The 20,179-nt window shown below is 49.0% G+C and overlaps 1 protein-coding gene across 1 annotated transcript in view; it reads left to right on the top strand.

Annotated features, from left to right (window-relative positions):
* The window catches only part of LOC116984950 (dynein heavy chain 3, axonemal-like), a 344,183-nt gene that overhangs the window by 267,578 nt on the left and 56,426 nt on the right, over window positions 1–20,179 (top strand). Inside the window, exons 61-68 of the mRNA XM_033039311.1 lie at window positions 2,564–2,748; window positions 3,758–3,929; window positions 5,354–5,487; window positions 5,887–6,058; window positions 7,439–7,642; window positions 9,113–9,243; window positions 15,790–15,982; window positions 18,664–18,842. Coding sequence (XP_032895202.1) covers window positions 2,564–2,748; window positions 3,758–3,929; window positions 5,354–5,487; window positions 5,887–6,058; window positions 7,439–7,642; window positions 9,113–9,243; window positions 15,790–15,982; window positions 18,664–18,842 — 1,370 coding nt within the window. The remainder of the gene's footprint in view (window positions 1–2,563; window positions 2,749–3,757; window positions 3,930–5,353; window positions 5,488–5,886; window positions 6,059–7,438; window positions 7,643–9,112; window positions 9,244–15,789; window positions 15,983–18,663; window positions 18,843–20,179) is intronic.

Below are 20,179 nucleotides of genomic sequence, written 5' to 3'. Positions count from 1 at the left end.
CTTTCAGTCTTTTGTTCTTTGTACCTTTTCATATCTCTGGATTTCCCTCTCTCCCCTGACCCTCATACTGAAGAACGTCACCTATACCTTTTCTCCAGAGATGCTGCCTGACCCACTGAGTTACTCCAGCATCTTGTGTCTATCTTCAACAATAGCATCATATATTGTACAGGGCCTAGGTACATGCCGCCTATACATATAGATCTATACCGGTACAGAAGTGTGAAAACGCACACCTCCAGATTCAGGGAGTTTCTTCCCAGCTGTTATCAGGCAACTGAACCATCCTACCACATGCAGAGAGCAGTCCTGAGCTACTATCTACCTCATTGGTGACTCTCGGTCTATCCTTGATCGGACTTTACTGACTTTATCTTGCACTAAACGTTATTCCCTTATCATGTATCTGTAAATTGCTGGATTGTAATCATATGTTATCTTTCTGCTGACTGGTTAGCATGCAACAAGTGCTTTTCACTGTACCTCAGTACACGTGACAATAAACTAAACTGAACTCAACTTGATGGGGTAGACAATCAGAACGTTGCTCCCAGGCTGGAAGGATCAAATACTAGAGGGCGCAGCTTTCTAGTGAGAGAGGGGAAGTTTACAGGAGGTGTGTGGAGGGCGATTATTGTCCAGAGAGTGGTCGGTGCCTGGAACAACCCACTGGCTGTGATGGTGGAGGCAGGTACAGTAGTAACATTGACAAGAATGTTGGATAGGCACAACATGGATATGCAGGTACACAAAATTGCTGGGGAAACTCAGCGGGTGCAGCAGCATCTATGGAGCGAAGGAAATAGGCGACGTTTCGGGCCGAAACCCTTCTTCAGACTGATGGGGGGTGGGGAAAGAAAGAAGGAAAAAGGGAGGAGGAGGAGGAGCCCGAGGGCGGGCGGATGGGAGGGTGGGAGGAGACAGCTAGAGGGTGAAGGAAGGGGAGGAGACAGCACAGGCTAGCCAAATTGGGGGAATTCAATGTTGATGCCATAAGGACGCAAGGACCCCAGACGGAATATGAGGTGCTGTTCCTCCAATTTCCGCTGTTGCTCACTCTGGCAATGGAGGAGACCCAGGACAGAGTGAGCAACAGCGGAAATTGGAGGAACAGCACCTCATATTCCGTCTGGGGTCCTTGCGTCCTTATGGCATCAACATTGAATTCCCCCAATTTGGCTAGCCTGTGCTGTCTCCTCCCCTTCCTTCACCCTCTAGCTGTCTCCTCCCACCCTCCCATCCGCCCGCCCTCGGGCTCCTCCTCCTCCTCCCTTTTTCCTTCTTTCTTTCCCCACCCCCCATCAGTCTGAAGAAGGGTTTCGGCCCGAAACGTCGCCTATTTCCTTCGCTCCATAGATGCTGCTGCACCCGCTGAGTTTCCCCAGCAATTTTGTGTACCTTCGATATTCCAGCATCTGCAGTTCCCTTTTGAACACATGGATATGCAGGGACTGGAGGCACATGGATTATGTGCAGGCATGGGCTGATGTTCACGTGATAGGAGCACAATTAGCCCATCAAATCTACTCCACCATTCATCTCTTCCTCCTAGCTCCAAATCTCCAGCCATCTCCCCATAACTTCTGACATGGCACCTTGTTCGGCACAGACATTGTGGGCCGAAGGGCCAGTTCAGATTCACCACGCTCTGAGTAAAGAAATTCTTCTTCATTTCCTTTCTAAAGCTACGTCCTTTTATTCTGAGGTTGTGCCCTCTGGTCCTAGACTCTCCCACTAGTGGAAACATCTTCTCCACATCCACACTATCCAGGCCTTTCACTGACTTCCTGAGTCTTCACTAACTTTCCATGACTTCCCGACTTTTGTACTCAGTCCACCTACCGCCAAAGGCAGGCATACCTATTGGCTTCTTGACCACCTTGTCCACATGTGTTGCCACTTTCAGGTAGCCATAAGGTTGGGGTCCCTGGTACATCCATGTGGAGTGGTTTTACTGACTTGGCCGTCTGGCTCCTGTGGCCTGAGGTGCTTGCAGTGGGTGATCTGGTCAATAGTTGTCACCATGTCTCATGGACCATGGGATTGTCAGGTTGGTCATGACCCACATCTGGCCAGACTCCAGCAGCCCCAGAGTTGTGGCAACTATGGCCTCTCCCAAGTAACTGGAGGAAGGAGAGAGCAAGGTTCAGCTTCACATGTTGAGGCTGAGATGCTGTGATAGTTCAGTGGCACGCTCCCCACTTAGTTTTAGTTTGGTTTACAAATACCACGCGGAAACAGGCCCTTCAGCCCACAGAGTCTGCGCTGACCAGCGATCCCCGCACGCTATCACTATCCTACGTACACGAGGGACTATTTCACTTTTTTATAACACAAAGCCAATTGACCTACAAACCTGTACGTCTTTGGAGTGTGGGTGGAAACCGGAGCACCCGGAGAAAACCCACGCAGGTCACGGGGAGAACGTACAAACTCCGTACAGACAGCACCCGTAGTCAGGATGGAACCCGGGTCTCTGGCGCTGTGAGGCAGCAACTCTACCGCTGCTCCACAGTGCCGTTGAGCTTTCTCTGATCATTGAAGGTGTGTTGACCTCTTTCAGATCGTGGCCCCCAAGCGGCAGAAGCTGGCAGAGGCAGAGGCAGAGCTGGGAATCCAAATGGAGAAGCTGAACAAGAAGAGGGGCGAGCTGATCCAGGTCAGGAGCAAGCTGCAGGTCCTCCAGGGACAGCTGGCCCGCAAAGTGGCAGCGAAACAGCAGCTGCAACACAGCATCCAGATGACCCTGTGAGTCCCCTGGCATCCCAGCTCACAGGCAGTGGCTCGCGGTAGAAAGACTTACACTCCTCCCGTTATAACCACACACAGTCTCGTGCCCACAGTGAAAAGCTTTTGTTGCGTGCTAACCAGTCAGCAGAAAGACAATACATGATTACCATCGAGCCGTCCACAGTGGACAGATACAGGATATGGGAATATCCAGAGGACACGGGTTTAAGGTGAGGGGGGAAACATTTAATAGGTACCTGAGGGTAGTGGGTGTGTGGAACGAGCTGCCGGAGAAGGTAGTTGAGGCTGGGACTATCGCAACATTTAAGAAACAGTTAGACAAGTACATGAATAGGACAGGTTTAGAGGGATATGGGCCAAACGCAGGCAGGTGGGACTAGTGTAGCTGGGACATGTTGGCCGGTGTAGGCAAGACTCTATGACCAGGGGATTTGAGAACCAGACGACATTGGATTAAGGTGAGGGGGGGGGGAAACATGGGAGGTAACTTTTCACAAGTTCACAAGTTGTAGATGCAGAATTAAGCTGTTCGGCCCAACAAGTCTACTCTGCCATTCAATAATGGCTGATCTATCTTTCCCTCCCAGCCCCATTCTTCTGCCTTCACACTCGTCAATCCTCCAGCTTCACAATTCGCACCTTGTCAATCCTCTAGCTTCACAATTGGCAGCTTGTGATCAGATCCCCTGCGGTGGGTTTGGGGGGAGCTCAGTACCCCAGGCTGGGTTTGGGGTTCAGACCACTCCTGGGTGGGTTTGGGGTGATGTGGTTGGGCCAGGGCATTGCAGCTCCTTCTCTCCCCCCCCTCACGGCGTGTGTGTGTGTGTGCGTGCGTGTGCGTGTGTGTGTGTGTGCGTGCGTGTGTGTGTGTGTGCGTGCGTGCGTGCGTGCGTGCGTGCGTGTGTGTGTGTGTGTGTGCGCGTGTGTGTGTGTGTGCGTGCGTGCGTGTGCGTGCGTGCGTGTGTGTGTGTGTGTGTGTGCGCGTGTGTGTGTGTGTGTGTTACAGGTTGAAGCTGGAGCGAGCTGACAAGCTGATAGCCGGGCTGGGAGGGGAGCGGAATCGCTGGACCTGTATTGCGCAGCAGTTGGACGACACGTACCAGAACATCATCGGTGACGTGGTGCTGAGTGCCGGCGTGGTCGCCTATCTGGGACCCTTCACCCCCGAATACCGGCAGGTGAGGCGGACGTACTGGTGGCCGGGGTAGGGACAACCGTGTGATTCTCCGGATAGACACAAAATGCTGGAGTAACTCAGCGGCTCAGGATTCTCCAATCTGATACGTATAGCAGGCAGTGAAGAAAGTGAATGGCATGTTGGCCTTTATAACGAGAGGATTTGAGTATAGGAGCAAAGAGGTCCTTCTGCTGTTGTACAGGACCCTGGTGAGACCACATCTGGAGTATTGTGTGCAGTTTTGGTCCCCTAATTTGAGGAAGCACAATCTTGCTATTGAGGGAGTGCAGCGTAGGTTTATGAGGTTAATCCCCGGGATGGCGGGACTGTCATACGAGGAAAGATTGGAAAGACTAGGCTTGTATTCACTGCAATTTAGAAGGATGAGGGGGATCTTATAGAAACATAAAAAATTATAAAAGAACTGGACAAGCTAGATGCAGGAATAAAGTTTCCAATGTTGTGGGAGTCCAGAACCAGGGGCCACAGCCTTAGAATAAAGGGGAGGTCATTTACAACTGTGATGAGAAAAAAAAACATTTTCACCCAGGGAGTCGTGAATTTGTGGAATTCCCTGCCACAGAGGGCAGTGGAGGCCAATTCACTGGATGAAGTGAATTTAAAAGAGATTTAGATAGAGCTGTAGGGGCTAGTGGAGTCAATGGATATGGGGAGAAGGCAGGCACGGGTTATTGATTGTGGATGATCGGCCATGATCACAATGAATGGCGGTGCTGGCTCGAAGGACCAAATGGCCTCCCCCTCCACCTATTTTCAATGTTTCTATATTTCTTTCTGTGTTTACAACATCACCATTACATCAGCTAGAGTTGCTGCCTCATAGCGCTAGAGACCCAGGTTTCATCCTGACTACGGGTGCTGTCTGTGCGGTTTGTACCTTCTCCCCGTGACCTGCGTGGGTTTTCTCCAGCTTCTCCTCATTCTTTCCGCACTCCAGATGTACAGCTTTGTAAGGTCTTTGGCTTTGGTGTCTGTGTACATTGTCCCTATTGTGTGTAGGATAGTGTTAGTGTGCGGGGATCGCTAGTTGGCCCGAAGGACATGTTTCCATGATGTATCTCTAAACTAAACTAATCAAAAATGTTTCACGTACTGTATTGTTCATTGTTCATATGAGCAGAAATAAGCCATTCGGCCCATCAAGCCAACTCTGTCATTCTATCATGGCTGATCTATCTTTCTCTCTTAACCCCATTCTCCTGCCTTCTCCACGTAACCCCTGACACCCGTACTAATCAAGAATCTAGCTATCTCCGCCTTAACAATATCCATTGACTTGGCCTCCACAGCCATCTGTGGCAAAGAATTCCCCAGGTTCACCACCCGCTGACTGAAGAAATTCCTCCTCATCTCCTACCTAAAGGTGCGTCGTATTATTCTAATTGTGTCCTCCCTGTCACACAGAACGTGCTGAAGGAATGGTTGAGCATGTGCAAGCAGAAGCAAATCCCTGTCTCCAACACCTTCTCCCTGTCTAACACGCTGGGCGATCCAGTGAGCATCCTGGAGTGGCAACTGCATGGACTGCCCAGGGACATGTAAGCATTATGTGTCAGGGGTTATGGGGAGAAGGCAGGAAAATGGGGGTGGGAGGGAGTTAGATCCGCCAGGATTGAATGGCGGAGTAGACTCGATGGGCCGAATGGCCTAACACTTGTGAGCATCAACTTATGCCTGCACACAGTCCATATTCCTCCATTCCCTGCACATCCATGAACCAATCCAAAAGTCTTGTTCATGCCATTATTGTATCTTCCTCCACCATCAACGCCGATAGGTTGTTGCAGGCGCACACCCACTAACCTCCATGTAATAATGGTGCCCTACACACCTCCTGTAAACCTTCGCCTCTCACCATCAAGCTGCGGCCTCCAGTATTGATGGTGGTGCTGGTGATACGGGTGCAGACGCCTCCTACAGTGTTGGTGTCCACTTAGGTTCTCCGTCGACAACGCCATTATCGTCACCTCTGCCCAGCGCTGGCCTCTCATGATCGACCCGCAGGGCCAGGCCAACAAGTGGGTGAAGAACATGGAGAAATGCAACAAGCTCCACGTCTGCAAGCTCACCGAATCTGACTACATCCGCACGCTGGGCAACTGCGTTCAGGTAAATGCCGCTCTAGCCCTGCGTCAGGGCGAATTCTCACACTTCAGTCCTTCTCCAGAGACATCTCCTGTCTGGTCAGTTATGTCCAGAGCTCAGTGTCGGGGAGCCAAGGTGTGGCCTTGCATTGCCACCATACCGTGCGGAAACAGACACTTGACCCACCGAGTCCACGCTGACCAGTGATCTCAGCACATTAACACCATCCTACACCAGGGACAATTTACAATTATACCAAACCAATTAACCTACAAACCTGTACGTCTTTGGAGTGTGGGAGAAAACCAATGATTTAGGAGAAAACCCACGCAGGTCACGGGGACGCATGCAGGTCAATAGTCACCAATAAACATCAGCGGAGTATCAGACAATCCTCATGGACGTACAGATTGGCTTTGTTAAATTGTAAATTGTCCGTCGTGTGTGTAGGATAGTGTTAGCGTACAGGGATCGCTGGTCGGCATGGACTCAGCGGGCCGAAGGGCCTGTTTCCGCAGTGTATCCCCAAACTAAATTAAACACTAGCTTTCTTTACAGACTGTATTAGTACTGGTTTATTAATTGTCACCTGTACTGAAAGATATCCAGGCTAATCATACCGTACATCAAGTTGTCCAAAAGGGAAAATTAACAGAGGGTAGAATAGAATGTCAAAGCTGCAAATACGGTTTAGATAGAAAATGTCAAGGGCTGCAATGAGGTAGACCAGAAGATCGGAAGGTCATCCTTAGAATACAATAGGTCCTTCCAGTAGTCTGATAACAGCAGGGAAGAAGCTGTTTTTGATTCTGGTGCAATGTGCTTTCAAGCATGTATGTCTTCTGCACGACAGGAGAAGTAAGTAGAGGAAATGAACGAGTGCGAATGGACGTGGATTATTTTATGAAGGAACCGCAGATGCTGGTTTACACCGTTGATAGACACAAAAAGCTGGAGTAACTCAGCGGGTCAGGCAGCATCTCTGGAGAGAAGGAATGGGTGACGTCTCGGGTCGACAACCTTCTTCAGACTGAGAGTCAGTGGAGAGGGAAGATAACGATATGGAAGGGTACACAGAGCATGTAAGGTGTGAAAAGGACAGATCAAAGCAGATGATGCTCATGGAAATGTAGACTGGGTCATTGTTGGCTGAGGGCAAGCTGACAACGAGGATTACAAACTGTAAATTAAATCAGGAGGACAGTGACACTAGTCGGAGAACTCGGGTGGGGGAGGGATGGAGAGAGAGAGAGGGGAGAAGCAAGGCATACTTGAAGTTAGAGAACTCTCCCCTGACTCTCAATCCGAAGAAGGTTCTCAACCCGAAACGTCACCTCTTCAGAGATGCTGTGTAGTCTTTACTTTATCATATATTCTTTATCTTCCTGCATCTGCATTCACCAGTTTGGAAATCCAGTCCTGATTGAAAATCTCTCGGAAGAGCTTGATCCCATCCTGGAGCCCTTGCTGCTGAAGCAGACGTTCAAACAGAATGGAATGGATTACATCCGGCTCGGCGACACCATCATTCAGTACTCCAGGGATTTCAAGCTCTATATGACCACCCGCCTTCGCAACCCTCATTACCTACCGGAGGTCTCAGTCAAGGTAGGCCCGCCACACTGGCATCCTCTCTTCAGTTTAGTTTAGAGATACAGCACGGAAACAGGCCCTTCAGCCCACCGAGTCTGTACCGACCAGCGATCCCCACACACTAACACTATCCCACACACACTGGGAACAATTGGCATTTATACCCAGCCAATTAGCCATACAAACCTGTACGACTTTGGAGGGTGGGAGGAAACCGAAGATCTCGGAGAAAGCCCACGCGGTCACGGGGAGAACGTACAAACTCTGTACAGACAACACCCGTAGTCGGGATGGAACCCGGGTCTCTGGCACTGTAAGCGCTGTAGAGCAGCAACTCGTACAGGTTTGTTGGCTAATTGGTTTGGTATAAATGTAAATTGTCCCCAGTGGGTGGGGGATAGTGTTAGTGTGCTGTGTCACCGTGCTGTCTCTGTTCCCCACACAGAGATCTGCTCCTCCCCTGAGCCTGGGCGGGAGAGGTTGGCCGTGGTCCCACCAGACTTGCGCGAGGGGTGCCCTTCAACGTCTTTATTCTTTGGAGCGCAGAAGGTTAAGGGGGGATTTGATAGAGGTCTTTAAAATGATGAGAGGGATAGACAGAGTTGATGTGGATAAGCTTTTCCCATTGAGAGTTGGGAAGATTCAAACAAGAGGACATGATTTGAGAATTAAGGGACAAAAGTTTAGGGGCAACATGAGGGGGAACTTCTATGCTCAGAGAGTGGTGGCTGTGTGGAATGAGCTTCCAGTGGAAGTGGTGGAGGTTCGATTTTATCATTTAAAAATAAATTGGATAGGTATATGGACGGGAAAGGAATGGAGGGTTATGTTCTGAATGCAGGTAGATGGGACTAGGGGAGAATAAGTGTTCGGCACGGACTAGAAGGGCCAGGATGGCCTGTTTCCATGCTGTAATTGTTATATGGTTATATGGTTATAACGTGCTATCGGTGATAGGTCAATTGCAACTTTATAAATCCTCCACTCTGTGGCCAATTGCCACGAGTGTGCAAGGAGTGACAGAGAAAGCGGGATAACATAGAACTGCTGCTACAAGTTGGTTGTGCTCTCTCTTCCCAAACTGAGCCCTCCAATTTTCCGATCTCCATCAGCCCTTCCACTCCACTCTCCCACGAGACACTGCCCTCATAGTTCTCACCGGGACTGAGTGGGTTTTCTCCGGGATCTCTCTTTTCCTCCCGCATGCCAAAGATTTACAAGTTTGTAGGTTAATTGGCTTCGGTAAAATTGTGAATTGTCCCAAGTGTGTGTAGCATAGTATTAGTGTGTGCGGATTCAGTGGGCCAAAGGGCCTGTTTCCACCCTGTATCCGTGAACTAAACTCCATCTGTCAAGGTGCAACAACTCACACTTGCTCAATGTAAATGGATGTGATCAAGTCGTGTGTGCAATGAAGGTGTTGGTTCTGCTTGTGGTGTGGAAGGGGAGTAGGGATATCTGACGGTGTTCCCCTTGTGTTTGCAGGTGACATTGTTAAACTTCATGATCACCTCAATTGGGCTGGAGGACCAGCTGCTGAGCATTGTGGCAGCTAAGGAAAAGCCAGAGCTGGAGAAAAAGAAGAATGTTCTTTACGTCGAGAGGGCTCAGAACAGGTGTTGAGTCGTGCCCAGTGCTGTCTAGAGTCATAGAGTGATACAGTGTGGAAACAGGCCCTTCGGCCCAACTTGCCTACACCAGCCAACATGTCCCAGCTACACTAGTCCCACCTGCCTGCGTTTGGTCCATATCCCTCTAAACCTGTCCTATCCATGTACCTGTCTAACTGTTTCTTAAATGTTGGGATAGCCCCTGCCTCAACTACCTCCTCTGGCAGCACGTTCCATACACCCACCACCCTCTGTGTGAAAAAGATACCCCTCAGATTCCTATTAAATCTACCACACCTCACACTAAACCTATATCATCTGGCCCTCGATTCACCTAATTCCCCTAATCTGGACAAGTCCTGCGTCTACCCAATCTATTCCTCTCATGATTTTGTACACCTCTATAAGATTACCCCTCATCCTTCTGCGCTCCAAGGAATAGAGACCCAGCCTGCTCAACCTGTCCCTATAGCTCACACCCTCGAGTCCTGGCAACATCCTTGTGAATCCTTCAGTCTCACTCCTGCCCTCATTCTTGCTTCTCTTTAGTGAATCTGTATAAAGCTTTGATTAGACCACATTTTGTGCTGTGTGTTGTTCTGGTCACCCCATTACAGCAAGGATGTGGAGGCTTCAGAGAGAGGGCAGAAGAGATTCACCAGTGTGTGTTTTTCCTGGATTGGGGAGTGTGAGCTGTAAGGAGGTTGTACAAACTTACCTTGTGTTCTCTGGAGGCTGAGGGGCAACCTGACAAAAGTATTTTAAATGACGAGAACAGTTTACAGTTTAGTTTAGATTAGAGATACAGCACGGATACAGGCCTACTCAATCTCCCCCCCATAGCTCACACCCTCTAGTCCTGGCAACATCCTCGTAAATCTCCTCTTTATCCTTTTCAGCCTGAGAACACCTTCCTATAACATGGTGCCCAGAACTGAACACAATATTATAAATGTGGCCTCACCAGCATCTTCTATATTGCCAATCTGCAGTCAATTGAGTGCAATGATTGCCCTGGTTTCAAAGACCCACACGAAGCGTTTGTCCACAAAGCCAGGTTGGTTAGGGGCGTGATGTGGCGCAGTGGGACCTTTGCAAACCTCCATGTGAACCAGCACCAGAGGCCAACTAGAATGAGTGGTGTAGATGTACGGACTGAACTAGGCAAGAGGCAACAATGGGATGTGTTTGATCAGGGCCCTGGATTCACAATAGTGAAAAGCCTGAATAGAGTGGATGTGGAGAGGATGTTTCCATTAGTTGGACAGTCTAGGACCAGAGGCCACAACCACAGAATTTTTATTTGGAGTCATGTGAGTGACTACGTGAAGAACACGTCCAGCACGCATGCGCGACATGAGCGTTCACGCAGTGCAACAGCGACGAATGGGAGTACAGGGCGCTCCCGCTACAGCTTAAAAAAGACGGACCGTCATGTAAGTTTATTCTGAGGTCGTTTTTTCGAAAAGAGTTGCTTTGTTTTGTCTCACCAGGTCGAGACAACTGGAACATGAGCAAAACAAGGCAAGCAAAGAAGACCGCCCCCCGTTCGACTCCAACGGAGGAGCGTCCCATCAGTGGGGGGGCAAGAGGCGGTAGGACCGCTAACCCTGCGGTCCGCCATCCCTGACACCGAGCCGAGCCCAGTCCCGCTAGCACAGCCTGAGCAGCGGGCTGGAAGTAAATCAACGCGGAAGACAAACCGGCCGGTGGTATCCGACTCTTCGGACGGGGACGTCTCACCGCCCGAACGCGGCAGAGACAGTCGCCTGAGCCGCATGGAGCGGCTCATGGAGCAAATGCTCCAGCGAGACTTGCTTCGGGAGCTGGAGCAGTCCCGTCAAGGGAGTACAGGCACTCCTGCCACAGTGCCTCACAAGGCACTGGCCATCGCTTCCCCCTCAGCCGAGGGCAGCGTTGGCAACCAGGGCTGGGCTGGTCAAGAAGAGGGGTCACTGGCCGAAGATGTCGGGAGTACACTTGGGGTACAGGACCAGGAAGAGCTGCTGGGTGTGGTAGACCACTACGTGGCAGCTCCACGAGCAGGACGGCCATTAGAGCCAAAACTGGCGGCCAGCATAGACTACCTGTCCTTCAAACCCTTACAAGAGCAGGTAGTTAATGAGGCACTAGAGCTGTATTCGGCCCCAGAGAATTGCGCCTCGCTCAACGTGCCGGCCATCAACAGCCAAATCTGGGGGCACGTTGGGCAGAACATCCGCAACCAAGAACTCAAATTACAGCGGATTCTCAGGCTCCTGACGTCAGCCATCACTTCTTATGCTCGTTCCGTGGATGGGGTGGAAATGACCACGAACCAGCAGGATACATTAGCTCTGCTGTTTAACACCCAATTCGAGATCAACAACCTCCGTAAGGAGATAATAAGACCTGCCCTCAACCCGAAATTCACAGGGTTGTGCAAAACACCGGCCTCAGAGCCACAAATCCTGCTCTTCGGCAAGGACCTCTCCAAAAAGTGAAAGACCTGGAAGAGGAGTCCAAAACATTTGGCCTCATGAGGGGAGGCCCCGAGACGAGCAAAGCCACAAAACCCAAGCAGCAGTACCCCACCGCGTTCACCAGTCGACGTCAACCTCATGGGACTGGTGAAAGCTCGGGGTCCGCACATTACTCCCGAAAGCCTTTTTTAGGCCAGGCCCCATGGAAAATGCGCCACCCCCAACCAGCAGCACATCAGACAACACATCGTCCGACGAAGAAGCAGAAGAAACACCCGTAACCATGGAGGTAGGTGGGTCTGGTTCCTACCAGCATATAAAAAGTGGGGGTTCTATACTAACAGGGGGGAGACTACACCTGTTTGTACAAGCATGGAGATCTATCACGAATGATAAATATATACTCAATAGCATTCGTGGATACAAAATAGAATTTGCTCAAGAAAACATGCCACCAGTTCAGCATACACCCCAAAGGGTCTTTTCCCTCTCAGTTAAAGAAAAACTAGAGGGCCAAGCAGAACTGGTGAGACTACTCACAAAGGGTATCATTGAAAAAAACAAACATGAACCCTTGGAATTTGTCTCAAATATATTCACTAAAACTAAAAAAGATGGTGGATGTCGCATCATCATTGACTTAACTTCACTAAATATGTTTGTTAAGTAGGTACATTTCAAAATGGAAACGTTTGTAACTGCCAAACAACTGATTTCCAAAGGATACTTCATGGCCAGCATTGACCTCAAAGATGCTTACTATTCAGTACCCATTAAAAAGGATCATCACAGATACCTGAAGTTTACCTGGATGGGGCAACAATGGCAGTTTAAAGCGTTGCCTAATGGTTTAACATCAACTCCAAGATTGTTCACCAAGATATTAAAACCAGCCTTGGCAATATTAAGAAAACAGAAACATATTGTCATGGCATATCTTGATGATATCCTAATAGTAGGCAAAACCATGGAATTGGCTATATCAGCTACCAAACAATTGTTTGAAACCTTGGGATTTGTCTTACATCCAGATAAATCAAAGTTGACGCCATCCACAACCCTGGACTATCTGGGATTCACAATTAATTCAGTCCACATGTCTGTAACCTTGCCAAAAGACAAAGCAGCAGAATTGGCACAAACATGTAACAATTTAATGGTCAACGATCGACCAACCATTCGACAAGTGACAAGAGTAATTGGGAAAATGGTAGCAGCATTTCCAGCTACACAATTTGGACCTCTGCACTATCAAAACTTACAAAGAGCAAAAGTGCAGGCGTTAAAACAACATGCAGGTCACTTTGACCGAGTCATGAAATTACCCACTGAAGCAATATCAGAGTTACAGTGGTGGATAGGGAACATTTGGCATAGTTCCAGCCCTATCATCATCATTAACCCTATGTTAATTATTCAAACAGATGCCAGTGCTCAAGGCTGGGGAGCAACTAATACTATATCCAGCACAGGTGGTAGATGGACTAATCTAGAGTCATCTTTACTACAAACACTGGGCATAAATTATCTGGAAATGTTGGGTGCATTTTATGGCTTAAAAGCATATTCAACAAATATGCATCACTTGCATGTTTGTTTACAAATAGATAATACCACGGTGGTGCCCTATATTAACCATACGGGCGGTATAAAATCGATATCATGTGACAAATTGGTCAACACAATCTGGCAATGGTGTGTCGACAGACATATTTGGCTATCAGCAACTTACCTACCAGGTAAGCTAAATACAGTGGCAGACACCAGGTCACGCAAATTCAATGATAACACCGAATGGATGTTAAATCCCAAAGCATTTGCTAAAATTACAAAGCAATATGGCACGCCAGATATCGATCTATTTGCATCCAGACTAAATCACCAGGTTCCAATGTATGTCGCTTGGGAACCAGACCCTGAGGCAGCAGCGATAGATGCATTCGCGCTGGACTGGGGAAAATTCTTCTATTATGCTTTTCCTCCCTTCTGCCTCATCAGTCGGGTACTACGCAAAATACAGATGGACTCTGCTTCAGGTATTTTGATAATACCCGACATGGTCGTCGAGACCCCAATGACTTTTCCCAGTAGCCCAGAATTGCTAACTCGCCCGGTATCAGGCATAAGCCACCCATGCCACGATAAAATTAAACTCTTGGGTTGCAGATTCTGAAAAGGCCTCTGCTGGGCCTGGGATTGTCAGACAACACCATCAACACAATGACAGCATTCCACCGTGTATCCACAAGGAAACAATACTTGTCAAACATCAAGAAGTGGGAAAAATACTGTTCGGACACAGGAACCACATACTCAACCACAACTGTAACCAATGTACTGGAGTTCCTGGCAGGCCTTCACCACAATGAAGGACTCAGCTACAGCGCCATTAACACGGCCAGAAGTGCTCTGTCAGCCTATTTAATTCAGGCACCAGGACAACAGGCCATGGGATCCCACCCGCTGGTGATCAAGCTCATGAGAGGCATATCCCCCCAGACCTAGGTACACCCAAATCTGGGATGTCAGTGTGGTCCTGACATACCTTAGGGGATGGTCACCAGCCAGGTCCCTCACCCTGGAACAATTAACTCTAAAGACGGTCATGCTGATGGCACTTGTCTCAGCACAAAGAGTCCAGTCACTTCATCTACTACGATTGGACAACATGGTTGTAACACCAGACCGTGTCTCATTTACCATCCAGGGGCTGGTCAAACAGAGCAGGCCAGGAACATCAGGCCCAGTCATGGAATTCCGGGCTTACCCACCTGAACCACGGTTATGTGTCATGACCCACTTATTGAACTATATTGACACAACAAGAATTCCCCGAGGGAGAGAAAAAGCCTTCTGGGTCAGCCACAAGAAACCTCATGGTCGGGTGACGAGCCAAACTATTTCAAGATGGCTCAAGCAGGTGCCGAAAGCCGCTGGTGTAAATACTAACGTGTATAAATCTCACTCCTCCAGGGCAGCATCCACGTCGGCGGCTAAGAGAATGGACGTACCTATGGACCACATCCTGACTACAGCGGGGTGGTCTGGGGAAAATACGTTTCAAACTTTTTATAATAAGCCGTTGGCAGAACCTGCATCATTTGCAGAAAAAATATTTGAATCTGCAAATATATAATTTAAACCCGGGGGAGCAATTTGTTTTTTGTTATTGTTTAATAAACACCATTATTGTTTTACAAACAGATTCATGGTTGATCACGATAACATACTTCCTCCCTCGAATGACTTCGGCAGTGAGTGAAGTGTGAACTGTTAAACTGTTTGAAATCACAGAGCTTTAAAATCTTCACGTAGTCACTCACGTGACTCCGAAGTAAAATAGTAAGATTAAATGAGAATTTACCAGTTCGAAGTTTGATCTGTATTTTATGAGGAGTTACGATGAGGGATTACGTGCCCTCCGCTCCCACCCTCAATTATAGAGATCAGCTGGTAATTAAGTTCTCCTTTTCTTTACTATGTTTATTTCAATTATTGTGTCTTTCTGTGATTCCACACCGCTGCTTTGAAGTATGTCGCGCATGCGTGCTGGACGGATTCTTCACGTAATCCCTCATCGTAACTCCTCATAAAATACAGATCAAACTTCGAACTGGTGTGTTCTCGTTTAATCTTACTATTTAAGGACATACGGTCATAAGGAATAGGAGCAGAATTAGGCCATTCGGTCCATCGTCTACTCCGCCATTCAATCATGGCTGATCTATCTCTACCTCCTAATCCCATCCTCCTGCCTTCTCCCCATAACCTCTGACACCTGTACTTTTTGGATAGAGACGAGAAGGAATTTATTTAGTCAGAGGTTGGTGAATCTGTGGAATTTATTGCCACAGAAGGCTGTGGAGGCCATATCAGTGGATATTAATAAGGCAGAGATAGATATATTCTTGATTAGTACGTGTCAGGCAGGAGAATGGATTGAGAGGGAAGGATAGATCAGCCATGATTGAATGGTGGAGTTGACTTGATGGGCCGAATGGCTTCATTCTGCTCTGAAAGCTATCAACTTATGGTTGTTGCAAGATCTCACCACAGAACCTGACACAATGACCCTTTACCCACCACTCAGGAAGCTGTTGAAGCAGATCGAAGATCAGATTCTGGAGGTGCTGTCCATGTCGCAGGGGAACATTCTAGAAGAAGAACGGGGGATAGAGGTGCTCTCCTCCAGCAAGCTGCTGTCCCAGGAGATCCTGGAGAAGCACGAAATCACCATGAGGACAGAGAAGCAGATCGATGAGACCCGAGATGGCTACCGACCTGTGAGTGGCCCGCTCAATGTGAACATCAATGCACAGTTCTCCTGTTGCAGCTTGTTCACTGAACCAAGCTGGAATAATTGGTGTAACGTCAGCCGGTGACTGGATGCTGTACAAGTGCAGATAAATGCACCTGTTGTTTTGTGTGACATGTCCATCCAAGACCGCAAGAAATTGCAGAGACTATGGACGCATCACACAAACCAACCTCCCTTCCACTGACCCCATGCCCAGGTACGTCACGCTGCCTCAGCAAGGCCAACCGCATAATCAAGGACGAATCGCTCCCCGGCCACTCCCTCTTCTCCCCTCTCCCATCGGGCAAAAAGTACAGAAGTGTGAAAACGCACACCTCCAGATTCAGGGACAGTTTCTTCCCAGCTGTTATCAGGCAACTGAATCGTCCTACCACAACCGGAGAGCAGTGCTGAACTACTATCTACCTCATTGGTGATCCTCGGACTATCTTTGATAGGACTTTAGTGGCTTTACCTTGCACTGAACGTTATTCCCTTGTCATGTATCTATACACTGTGAGCGGCTCGATTGTAATCAAGTATTGTCTTTCCGCTGACTGGTTAGCACGCAACAAAAGCTTTTCCCTGTACCTCAGTACACGTGAACAGAAAGTGAAAATGATGTTTCAGAATAACTATTGCAAAACAACTTTACACTAACACTATCCTACACACTCAGTGGGTCAGACAGCATCTCTGGAGAGACAGAATAGGTGACTCAGCTGGCCCGCTAAGTTATTCCAGCATTTTGTGTCTACTTTTACTTTCCCACGGAAACAGGCCCTTCGGCCCACCAAGTTCGCACTGACCAGCGATCCCTGTACTCTAGTACGATCCTACACACACTAGCAACAATTTACAATCTTTACAGAAGCCAATTAAAAACGTTTCGCCGAACACCTCAGCTTGGTCCGCAATAACCAACCTGACCTCCCGGTGGCTCAGCACTTCAACTCCCCCTCCCATTCCGTATCCGACCTCTCTGTCCTGGGTCTCCTCCATGGCCAGAGCGAGCAACACCGGAAATTGGAGGAACAGCACCTCATATTCCGCTTGGGGAGTCTGCATCCTGGGGGCATGAACATTGAATTCTCCCAATTTTGTTAGCCCTTGCTGTCTCCCCCTTCCTATCTCTCCCTCAGCCCTCGGGCTCCTCCTCCTCCTTTTTCCTTTCTTCTCTCCGCCCCCCCCCCCCCCCCCCCCCCCCCCCCCCCCCTGCGCTGTAAGGCAGCAACTCTACCGCTGCGCCACCGTGCTGCCATTTGATCAGGCAATATGTCCAATTCTACTCATCCATATGTTAAATTCCACCTATCAACCACAGCCCCTCAACTCCATCCCCACCTACAAGATCCCTGTGTATTGGATGCTGGAATCATGAGCAAGACAGAAGCAGCTGGTCAGGCAACATCAATGAGGGAAGTGAGTGAAGAGGCAATGTATTGGGTCGGCCCCTTCCTCTGTCCTCCTCTGATCCACAGTAACTCCATTACCCAACGCTCACCTTCAGCCCAGTCACCCCAACGTCCTGGATCATAACCCCTACAACTGCCCACCATGGTGGCACAATGAGGAGAACCAGTGCCTCGCTGTGCCAGAGACCAGGGTTCCACCCTCCCCTCGGGTGCTGTCTGTGTAGACACATCACTCATTAGTTTATTGTCACGTGTACTGAGGTACAGCGATAAGCTTTTCTTGTGTGCTGAGCAGCCAGAGAAAACAAAACGCAAGATTACACAATGGCACAGCGGTAGAGTTGCTGCCTTACAGCGGCAGACACCCAGGTTCCATCCTGACTACGGGTACTGTCAGAGCGGAGTTTGTACGTTCTCCCCGTGACCACATGGCCATTTGGACCATGTTTTCTGGGTGTTCCGGTTTCCTCCCACACTCCAAAGACGTGCAGGTTTGTAGGCTGATTGGCTTGGTATAAATGTACATTGTAGTGTGTGTAGGATGGTGCTAGTGTGTGGAGATCGCTGGTCGGTGTGGACTCAGTGGGCCGAAGGGCCTGTTTCCGCGCTGTATCTCTAAACTAAACTAAACTAAAGCATGATAAAGGGAATGAATAATTTTTAGTGCAAGATAAAGCCACTAAAGTTCGATATAAGAGTCTGAGGGTCTCCAATGAGGTGGATAGTAGGTCAGGACTGCTCAGGACATTCTTCCTATTTTTTATTTAGAGATACAGTGCGGAAACCCAAAGCTTCAGTCCACCGAGTGCGCACCGACCTGTGATCCCCGCACACTTACACTATCCAACACATACTAGGGACAAATTACAATTATACCAAGCCAATTACCATACAAAATTCTTTGGAGTGTGGGAGGAAACCGGAGCACCCGTAAAAAACCCACGCAGGTCACAGGGAGAACGTACAAACTCCGTACAGACAGGGCCTGTAGTTAGGATGGAACCCGGATCTCTGGCGCTGTGAGGCAGCAACTCTACCGCTGTGTCACTGTGCCGCCCCTGTGGGTTTCCTCGGGGTCTCTGGAATCCCCCCACATCCTCAGCACATGTGAGCTGGTGGGTTGGCTGACTGCTCCACAATGCCCCTGCTGTGTGGGGAGTGGGAGGATGTTGCGGGAAGTCATGGGATCCCATAGATGGGGCGTTGGTGAGTCGGTGACCTCCACTAACCTGCACGTTCTGACACTCCACAGGTGGCTGCACATTCCAGTGTCCTCTTCTTTGTCATTTCCAACCTGGCGTACATCGACCCCATGTACCAGTATTCACTCACATGGTTCCTCAACCACTACATCAACTCCATTGACAAAAGCACTCCTTCCAGCCAGCTGCAGGACAGGATAAATAACCTCAACGCACACTTCACCTACAGGTACTTACTGACATACTGTGTGTGTGTGTGTGTGTGAATGCCCCACTGTGTGTGTGAATACCCCACTGTGTGTGTGTGAATACCCCACTGTGTGTGTGTGAATACCCCACTGTGTGTGTGTAAATACCCCACTGTGTGTGTGTGAATACCCCACTGTGTGTGTAAATACCCCACTGTGTGTGTGTAAATACCCCACTGTGTGTGTGTGAATACCCCACTGTGTGTGTAAATACCCCACTGTGTGTGTGTAAATACCCCACTGTGTGTGAATACCCCACTGTGTGTGTGTGTGAATACCCCACTGTGTGTGTGAATACCCCACTGTGTGTGTAAATACCCCACTGTGTGTGTGTAAATACCCCACTGTGTGTGTGTAAATACCCCACTGTGTGTGTGTGAATACCCCACTGTGTGTAAATACCCCACTGTGTGTATAAATACCCCACTGTGTGTGTAAATACCCCACTGTGTATAAATACCCCACTGTGTGTGTGTGAATACCCCACTGTGTATGTAAATACCCCACTGTGTGTGTGTGAATACCCCACTGTGTGTGTGTAAATACCCCACTGTGTGTGTAAATACCCCACTGTGTGTGTGAATACCCCACTGTGGGTGTGTGAATACCCCACTGTGTGTTGAATACAGTGTGTGTGGCACGGTGGCGCAGCGGTAGAGTTGCTGCCTTACAGCGCCAGAGACCCGGGTTCGATCCTGACTACGGGTGCTGTCTGTATGGAGTTTGTACCTTCTCCCCGTGACCTGCGTGGGTTTTCTCCAGGTGCTCCGGTTTCCTACCACACCTAAGAGACGTACAGGTTTGTAGGTTAATTGGCTTTGGTAAAATTGTAAATTGTCCTTAGTGTGTGTAGAATAGTGTTAGCGGGCTGGGATGACTGGTCGGTGTGGACTCGGTGGGCCGAAGGGCCTGTTTCGCATTGTATCTGTAAACTAAACTAAAGGTTTCAGTAGACACAAAATGCTGGAGTAACTCAGCGGGCTAGGAACTGTAGTATCCCCCGGAGAGAAGGAATGGTGACGTCAGGTCAAGACTCTTCTTCAGACTCTCGACACAAAATGTCACCCACTCCTTCTCTCCAGAGTTCCTGCCTGTCCCGTTGAGTTACTCCAGCATTTTGTGTCTATCTTTGGTGTGAACCAGTATCTGCCGTTCCTTCCAACACATAAAGGTAAAAGTATCTTCAGTTCAACTCCTCCAGTGTTGCGTGTTCATCCACGGTGGGCCGGCTTGCCCCTGAGGGAGGGAGCCCACCTATAGAAGGACAGCTGATGACAGCCTGGGGGATTTCCGGGACACCGCTGGATGTGGAACGCAC

Source organism: Amblyraja radiata, chromosome 21 (assembly GCF_010909765.2).
Source record: "Amblyraja radiata isolate CabotCenter1 chromosome 21, sAmbRad1.1.pri, whole genome shotgun sequence".
Taxonomy (NCBI): Eukaryota; Metazoa; Chordata; class Chondrichthyes; order Rajiformes; family Rajidae; genus Amblyraja; species Amblyraja radiata.
This window is presented reverse-complemented; position numbering and strand designations above follow the sequence as displayed.